Here is a 9,187-nt window from a genome sequence, read left to right as displayed (position 1 = left end):
CAGCAGGAAGGAAGACGCGCGGATGCTATGCTTGATAAGAAAGAACGTTCTAGTAAAGGAAAAGCACGTGACGAACAGAAAGAGCTGCGTAGAGAAAAGAAACAGGGACGGAAAAGGGTAATGATGTTTCTATTATTTAATTATCGCGTACGATCATTACATATACATATATACACGGTTAAAAAATATATTAAATTACTTACTAAACAACCAATTGATCAATTAATAGGATCGGGCAGAGGAATCCATAGCAACTACTGAACAAAAACGGAGAAAAGATGACGAAAGAGGTTTGTGAATGTATTTTCGTTATTATTACAATAAAATATGGACTCGTCAACAAGCATTTACAATTATATGTATTGAAATATATATTACTTTACACTTGTTATAGCCAAAAGTACGCATCAAAACGGTGACATTCCTGAACATAGAGAAAAGCATCATTACAGTAAGGTCAGTAATATTTAGCAGTATTTTTTAAATAATAATGTTATATTAATAGGCTCCTGAGTACTCACCTCATCCATATTGAATCATGACGTCATAAGCGAGAAATGACAAGTTGATTTTTCTTGCATGCTATTTGTTAATAAAGACAATTTATAAAATACAAAACATGTAGTCTTTTTCATAGAGCTTTGCAATAAATTAAATTAAAATTCAAAAAATTAAAATTAAATTAAAAAATAAAACGTTTGTAAAGTGAAAATAGACTATGCATGCGTATTGAGTAAAAACTAGTAAACGGACTTTATGTGCCTTTTTCGGCTATTTACTGATTGTCAGGGGAGATAATGATAGTCTCGGTACATTTTTACAGAGATTTCATTCCGTTTTATGCATTTTGTCTTTATTTATAAATGGTATGTATAAGAAAAATCAACGTATCGCTTATGACATTTCTTAGGACATCACAAATCAATATGGCTGGGATGAATACTCAGGAACTTTAAGGAGTTCTATTAGACAGACTTCTATTAGTCCGCAAACACAATAGAGTAGTAAACTTTAAGCCTTAAGAAATTGATCAATTACCCCGGATCTACAATAGGGTTTTAAGCCTTAAGCCGTAAAAAATTGACCAATTACAGTCGAATCCGAGGGGAATAATCGACTGTGATTCGCCCATTTCTAATGGTTTAAGGCTTTAAACCCTATTGTAGATCCGGGGTAATTGATCAATTTCTTAAGGCTTACTACTCTATTATGTTTGGGGACTTACCCCGGATCTACAATAGGGTTTTAAGCCTTAAGCCATAAGAAATGGGCGAATCACAGTCGATTATTCCTCTCGGATTCGATTATAATTGGTTAGTTTCTTACGGCTTAAATCTTAAAACACCTATTGTAAATCCGGACTTATGCGTGGTCTATAAGATTAGGTCCACAATCTTGCTTTAAGAAGCCTTAAGTCATAAGTCGAAAGAGATTAAGTGACAATAATTTCTGTCTTTAAACTGTTTTTGCGCAGTTTTTACCTCGGATCTACAATAGGGTTTTAAGCCATAAGAAATGGGCGAATCACAGCCAATTATTCCCTTCGGATTCGACTGTAATTGGTCAATTTCTTACGGCTTAAGTCTTAAAACACCTATTGTAGATCCGGACTTAAGCTTTAATCTGTAAAGCTCTTAACAATGTCCTTTCCTCGTTCCCGGCCCGAGGACGTCGCCAATGTAATACGTTAGCGAGCGAAGCCGTCTGTATCTTATCGATTAAATCGTAATTTTTATATAACAATTACTTTTTTCCTCTTTTACAGATTCAAAAATCCTCTTCCAGGAGAACAAAAAAAATTTTTTTTAAGATTTCAATTTCGAAAATTTTTGTCGTTTTCAGCATAAACTCTACCTCGCAGACACGTATTAATGCATATATTTTAATACTGGAAGAGGATTTTTGAATCTATAAAAGAGGGAAAAAGTAATTGTTATACAAAAATTATGATTTAATCGGTAATACAGACGGCTTTGGATCCCCTTAATTAAGATATGTACATTAACTTTAAACCGAATTTTCATTTATTTAAAAAATTTCCGAAATCGCCCTGTTTTCAGGCGTTCATTTGGAAATAACCCCTTAAACGTTAAGAAAATAAATAGTTGATATATATTTTCTCTTGAGTTGGGCTGCGTTCATTCAGGAATTACGCCTAGATAACTCTGCATTTTTGCTATAGTATACGTAACCTATAGCTTAGAGTTATCTGGGGTTAATTCTTAAACGCAGCCCTGCATTATAAACTTTGATTTTCGTTTTGCTAATTTTCTTCTACATTCTATGATTAAATTACTTTTGCTCTTTCTGTTTTTTTTTTTTTATAATTTCTGAAATCTTCAATATATGCAGGAGTGACATAAATCTTATTTCAATACTATCCCACTTAATATCTAGAATCCAATCTAATTTTGATTTTTCTGAATTCTTATTTTAGGATATACGTACAATTTTTATTATTTTATGCATACATAAAATTTTTAACTCTTATATAATGTGCTTTAATATTTACATATTCACTATAATATTTTGAGATACAAAAGGCATATAGAATAGAAATCCTTAGTTATAAGAAATATGCAACATATGCAAATGGCCAATTATATGAAAATGTAAGATCAGAAAATGTTAATACGTTTGAAAGTTATTTAAACATGTAGAAAAATGTATAAAATGTCAATAAATAAAAGAAGGGCAACGAGCCAATTATTAATAATTGGCTCGTTGACCTTCTTTTATTTATTGATTTATTCTAATTGAGCCACATCAACAATTATTGTATAAAATATATTTGCAGTTCTACATCCTGTTTGAAACACATATTTCTAATTTTTTTTACTTCAGTGAAATTTGTTACACATTGTGTATCAGAAGATTTCTGATATAGAAACTGTAATTACTTTTATAGTGCTGGCTTGTTTTATTAAACAAAAAATCAAGTTATTATTTTCTTAACAATTTTCTATTATTTCATAGTTGATAAAGATGTCTACTTCGAGTACATTAAAGGGACGAAATGGGTGGCAATAGCAAAAAAGACAAGAAAGTATAGATGACAATTGTTCCCTCCTTCCATTATCAGTCGCAAGAAATCATGGCATTCGGGAGACTTATTCAAGAATATATTTTCAGGAAAAATCTCCATACACAAAGGATCGTCCTCATGAACGCGAAGGACGCGAAAGTCGCGATAAACAATATCCTTTTTTATGCATCAAATTTAACTAAATATAAATATTATTCTTGCTATTTTCACAAAACTATATTTTTTTACAACTAGTTGATTTTATATAATGTTATATAACATCTCGTGACTAGAACATTTGTGATACTTGATGTGATATGGCAGTATATTAAACATTGTAGCTAAGTGTTAAAATAGCTTATGTCCTACGTACATAGAATGAATCGTACAATTATTGAGTAAGGTAAATAGTTTTTTATATGACATTTTCTTATTTTAATTAACAAATTTTGCTAGTATGTCTATTAACACATGGTTCAGTGAATATAAAAATTATGTTTATTAATTGTATTTTTGTTGATTATAAATGAACATATATGACAATAATATTTAACACTTAATTACATTACTTAAATATAACTGTTATAGTATTTTATTCCGTTTATGAAATTTGTAACACTCTTATGTTTTGAACTTTCTAACACACAGAATATATTTTTTTTATAACTATAATTTTCATTATCTTTTTTTTGAAAGAAAATCCTTAACTGCTCAATAACTGTATGATTTATCCTATGCACAAAAAAATACAAGTGCTTGGTATGATCCTTAATTCAAGTGCACCACCAGAAGGAGTTCAGATCCGAAACGAAGATGATGTACAACAATGGAAAGGAGCTCGACTTAACATTTTCTATGCTATGTTTGATGTTGCATGTAATGAACGTAGAATTCAAAATAAAGCAAAAGGATAATCGGTAATTTGTATATTATGTTTTAACATCCAATTTTATAAAATAAATTATCTAAATGTTCGATACTTTTTGATACATGTTTCAATTCAGTCTTTTCTTCTGAAAGTGAAGAAACCACAATCTTCGCATGTGTGCGTCAAGTGTAATTTGCAAAGTTGATTATTGTGCATGCAATAATAAATAGTAAATAATATTTTGAAATGTCTTATTTACTATGAAGAGGTGTTGACGAAAGTACAAAAATACTGATCAGCTTTGGAACTCTCTTCTTCCAAGCGCTTTAGTCGCGTCTTGGCGTCCTGAAGAATATCCTCGGTAGAACTACTCTCACTGACAATTGCGTTTGTGCTGGCAATTCGAGTCACAGGAACGGGCATTTCGATCGATTGTAATAAACGAATTTCCTCCAATTGATGTGATAACTGAACGCTGCGCTGCGTGATTTGTTCTATCCTTGATCGTTGCATTTCTACGAGATTCGTTAGCTCCAGCTTCTCCCTTTGTAGAGTTCTGCATTCGTCCATTATAGTACAACTCTCCCCATCAGTTTGTACATAAATGTTCCTGAGATTGTTTTGAGCGCATTGATTCGATGTACTTTGTGACATTTCCTTCTGCATTTTAACGAGCTCTCGTTGTAGTTTCTTCAAGCCACTCTCGAACTTCCTATAACTATCTCGTTCTCTTTGCAATCTACAGAAGTTATTTTAATTTATTTAAATAAAAAGATTTAAGATAAGTAGATGAATAGAATAAAAAATCAGAAAAATAAAAAGAATTATGGAAATTAGGAATTGTCACTATTGTTTAATTGCCTATTAAGTATTTCTAATATTTTTAGAAATTATTTTTTTTCTTGCTTTCATTGAGTACCTGTTAGCTTCTTGTGTTAAGAAATTTTGTTTCATAGATAATTCTATTTCCTTTTGCAGGACACATTGTGCATTGCTGTTTTTCTTTTCCTTCAGTTGCTTTTCTTTTAGGATCAAAGATTGCATTAAATTCTATATACAGAAAGGAAAATAAATAAATAAATAAATAAATATATATATTTATATATAAATTAAAGAAGCGTTTTAACAAGAGACACAAATAACAGAATATAACATAGTGAATCATTATTATATCACATACTTAATGTTTTTCAATATTAAACAAAGATGAAATATTTCACTGCATTACACTGTCATCTGTCTCTTGCTGGAAAGTATCCAAAGTATATAAGATTAGCGCTGAAACACTACCATGTCTCCAGATATTTAGATTATTTCTTTAGGACTTGATTTTTTTCTAAGTGAAAACTTATACACTGATTTTTAATAATAAAAAAAGAATTCTTTATCTACTACAAAATTGATTACTAAGAAACAATCCATGCAAATATTTATAAAATATCTTATATGAAATATATAAGTGGTTAAAGGCATTACCTGAGCTTCTTCCACTTTTGTATTTAACGAATTAAGTTGATGCTTTATAACTATGGCTTGCTGCTTCAATTTACTTTCCTTTGCCTTTAACTCGTTATCATACAGTTGTTTCTGTTGCATAATTTTTTTCCTCATTGCCTCTGTTTTTGTTGCTTCTACAAGATTTACTTCCAAAGCTAAATTAGCTTGTGTCTCCCTGTCATACATAGTCCTAGTTGATGACTGAGTGTCAGCAACAAGCGAGGCTATTGAGCTTAGAATGGATAGCAACAACGGTGTTTCACTGTTCATGTAATTTGATATAATGTATTGGCCCTCGGGCCTGTTGGGAACAATGCCTAAAGTTTCCAGAGTATGCGCTATGTAATCACTTTGCAACTTATTATGTCCGCTACCACCGCTTCTGTTACTCTCGTCAGAGGAGCACTGTGGCACACTGTTGCAAAAGTTTACTAAAAGCGGGACTTCACTAGCAAATATCGACAAGGTGAAGGAATAATTGTGACTAAACAGATACTCTGCTATTAGCATATCATAAACATACTGTTTTGCTGACCTTGCCTCTATATTTTTACACAGCCTCAGATCCTTGCGCTTCAAAGCGTTCACCAAGTTCTGTCGCAGATGTGTCCTGATATTAGATACAATCCCACATTTCTCGAACCTATAAAGATACAGTAGGTACCTTATTGAATGCAACAATAAATGAAAATATAGAATTATTTATATTACGAGTTAAGAGCTATACAAACTGGATAATTATCCAGAAGATGCTCCTCACTTTTAATTTACTGAAATTATGCTTATTCGACATGTTTTTGCAATAAAGAATCTGGTAGTAAAATGTTGTGCTCAGTCCCGTGAAGTGAGATATTAATCTTAAAGTTAATCATTGTTAAGTTGAAAATCTATCGATGGCATAGAGGATTACACAAATTCTCTGTTTTATAAATACAAATTCTCTGCTTTAAAAACACAAATTCTCCACTTTAAAAACATTATTTTGTATATAATTTTTGTTTGCACAGTAGTGAATTTGTTTTTAAAGCAGAAAATTTGTATTTTTAAAGCAGAGAATTTGTGTTTATAGAACAGAATTTATGAAACCCTCTATGCAGTCTATAGGCCTGTTCTTTTTGGCTGAACTTTTGCATCAGTTCATCTTTCTTCCTCTTCTTTTCTCCTGGAGAGAAAAGGAAGAAAGATAAACTGGCGCAAAAGTTCAGCTAAAAAGAACAGGCTTCATGCCATCGATGTGACATATTTCCTAACTTAACAATAGTTAACTTTAACGACTAAAGGTAAATTTTCACGAGCTGCTTAAACAGGCTGTTTCAGCGACAAAAAGGATCACGTGGTCAAAATTGACAAATATCAAGCATCCATTTTGATCACGTGATCCTTTTTGTCGCTGAAACAGCCTGTTTAAGCAGCTCGTGAAAATTTACCTTAAGTGAAAAATTACCCTTAGTACACATCTTAGTTTTGGGTACTCTTACTACATACAATGGCTACGTTTACACCATGCGCTTAGTCCGCGACCTATACGATAGGTGTCTTTGTTTAACCTTCAGGATAAACAAGGACATCTATTGTATAAGCCGCGGTCTAAATGCACGTAGTCATTGGATCATTAGTGTTCTGGATTAATTTTCATCACTTTTACAAGTATATAAAAATTATTAAACGATTTTTATGTATATTTTGACATCTTTAAAAAGTATTTGTAGTTGTATATCTATAATAAATTGTATATAAATTGTTATAACTAAATATAGTTAACAAAATGAGAAAAATGCCTTTTTTCTTACAAAACTCTGAAACAAAAATGTTTAAAAAAAAATATGTTTCAATATCTTACAGTTGACATTCTAAACTACAAAAGAAAAAAATAGTTCAAGTGTCGGCTGTCCAAAAAATTTAGTTATTTAGTAACCTGAAAATGATGTTTCTTTAATGTATATGAATGGCTATAAATTAAAGATATATTGCATTTACATTTTAAACAATGCATTTTATTATTGCTATTGTGTTAAAAAAGCTTATAATTTATTAGGAAGATGTTCTTCATAACACTACAGACAACATAATATATAATGGCTGTGTTCAACAGAGAAAACTAATCAGAGTTTAGTGATTCTTTAATACGATTGATTCCTACACTTAGATTTTGCAAAGAACCAAAGGCAAGAATCAATCGTATTAAAGAATCACTAAGTGCTAACTGATTAATTTTCTCTGGTAAACGCAGCCAATGTTACAGACAACATTTAACACAAGGGTGCCAAAAACCCTTGTGTTTATTAAAGATTAACATGTTCTAGAGTTAAATTCGTTTTTTAATAATTCACGAAATATTTCTGCAATACAAATGAGAATTAGTTGAAAATAAAGAAAAAAAATTTTTTTTAGTTAGAAAAATACACTTTGTACACACAATGGGTCATTTTTGATCCAGAGCTGAACTTCGGAATTATTCTAGTTAAAGGATACACATGACTTTTGAAGCCGGCAACGCACAAAACTTGTTATCTATGATGCCAAACTTTTTCTTAGGAATAGGAAAGAAACCGGTATTAGACAGGGCCTATATTCTGTAACTCTTAACGCAAGTTTCGTTATCGTTATCATGATAAAAAAGCTGCGCAACGACGTTATAAAGATAACGAAACTTGCGTTAAGAGTTATAGAATAGCCCTGAGTATTTTAAAGAAAATGCGCAGGACAAAGGCTGCGTTTCGTTTCATGCATGATATGCATAATACATCATTTATCCTTATTTAACATTCGGTGAATAATAAGGATAAAAGATGCATCATGCACATCATGCGTGAAACGGAACACAGCCAAGAATGACCCAAAGGTGTGTAATAAGGATTCATATCTCGCTTCGCGGGATTGAGCACATTTTACTGCCAGATTCTTTCGTTTCATGCAAAAACGTGTCGAATGAGCATGATTTCATTGAAATTGAAGGAAAGGAGCGTGTTCTGGATAATTATCCATTTTGAAAAATGGAAATAGATAACCTAGACGAAAATTTTTATTTCACCGCGAAAATCGAATACGATTGTATAGATACTGTTTTATATACACTTACCATGTATATATGGTGGAATAGCAATCACTATCCATATCGAATAAAAAAGTATATTACGCTATTACAACAGTCGGATAACAATAAGCACTTGCTCCTTTTTCTTCTTTGTTTGGTGATCAGAGAGAAACCTGAGAGGCCATGCCTGCCTTTTTCCTGTTAAGCTGGTTCTACATTAGTTGCATCGTAGCGTCGCAAGCGTTGCAGTCCAATCAGAGTCGAGCTAGATTGATGTTGATTGGACCGCAAAGTTTGCGACGCGACTAATGTAGAATCAGCTTTAAGCTGGTTCTACATTGATCGCATCGCAACGTCGCAAGCGTTGCAGTCCAATCAGAGTCGAGCTAGATTGATGTTGATTGGACCGCAAAGTTTGCGACGCGACTAATGTAGAACCAGCTTAATGAGCACTGGTGCATATTAAAGCCGTTGTACACTAATTTAATTTGGGTATAAAAAATGAAATGCAAATATTTCGAATTATAAAATACACATTTTACCTAATAGTACAATAAAATGTATTAAGTATTTCACGATTTAATCGATTTCTATGTTTATTTATAAATATATCTTTACGTTATTTTGTATACGACGGCTTTAATGTGCACCACTGCGCACTGAGTGCGTCCAATCCAATTCGCTATAAGTTTCCACCGAGGGTTAGGGTGTTATTACATGAGTGCAGAAACACGGAAATACGGAAACGCGCAACCAATCAGTA

The 9,187-nt window shown here is 31.9% G+C and overlaps 2 protein-coding genes across 4 annotated transcripts in view; one reads left to right on the top strand and one right to left on the bottom strand.

Moving 5' to 3' along the window:
• The window catches only part of tho2 (THO complex subunit 2-like protein), a 28,658-nt gene extending 24,780 nt beyond the window's left edge, over nucleotides 1-3,878 (top strand). Inside the window, exons 24-28 of the mRNA XM_018445490.1 lie at nucleotides 4-117; nucleotides 230-290; nucleotides 395-456; nucleotides 3,133-3,197; nucleotides 3,812-3,878. Of these exons, the coding sequence (XP_018300992.1) occupies nucleotides 4-117; nucleotides 230-290; nucleotides 395-456; nucleotides 3,133-3,197; nucleotides 3,812-3,842 (333 nt within the window). The 3' untranslated portion in view covers nucleotides 3,843-3,878. The remainder of the gene's footprint in view (nucleotides 1-3; nucleotides 118-229; nucleotides 291-394; nucleotides 457-3,132; nucleotides 3,198-3,811) is intronic.
• Nucleotides 3,879-4,137: 259 nt separating this feature from the next.
• Nucleotides 4,138-8,606, bottom strand: LOC108721099 (spindle assembly abnormal protein 6 homolog). 3 transcript variants are annotated; one of them, XM_018445479.1, is made up of 5 exons: nucleotides 6,122-6,248; nucleotides 5,926-6,033; nucleotides 5,370-5,805; nucleotides 4,813-4,943; nucleotides 4,138-4,632 (listed from the first exon to the last, which is right to left on the bottom strand). In XM_018445479.1, the coding sequence occupies exons 1-5, from the start codon at nucleotides 6,181-6,183 to the stop codon at nucleotides 4,152-4,154; spliced, it is 1,218 nt and encodes a 405-aa protein (XP_018300981.1). In that variant the 5' UTR covers nucleotides 6,184-6,248; the 3' UTR covers nucleotides 4,138-4,151. The 3 variants fall into 3 exon arrangements, with proteins under 3 accessions (XP_018300981.1, XP_018300972.1, XP_018300963.1); XM_018445470.1 differs by lacking the exon at nucleotides 6,122-6,248 and adding an exon at nucleotides 8,470-8,606 and having other exon boundaries at nucleotides 5,370-6,033; XM_018445461.1 differs by having other exon boundaries at nucleotides 5,370-6,033.
• Between the last annotated feature and the right edge of the window lie 581 nt (nucleotides 8,607-9,187).

This window comes from Mycetomoellerius zeteki, unplaced genomic scaffold, assembly GCF_001594055.1.
Source record: "Mycetomoellerius zeteki isolate Tzet28-1 unplaced genomic scaffold, Tzet1.0 scaffold104, whole genome shotgun sequence".
NCBI lineage: Eukaryota > Metazoa > Arthropoda > Insecta > Hymenoptera > Formicidae > Mycetomoellerius > Mycetomoellerius zeteki.
This window is presented reverse-complemented; position numbering and strand designations above follow the sequence as displayed.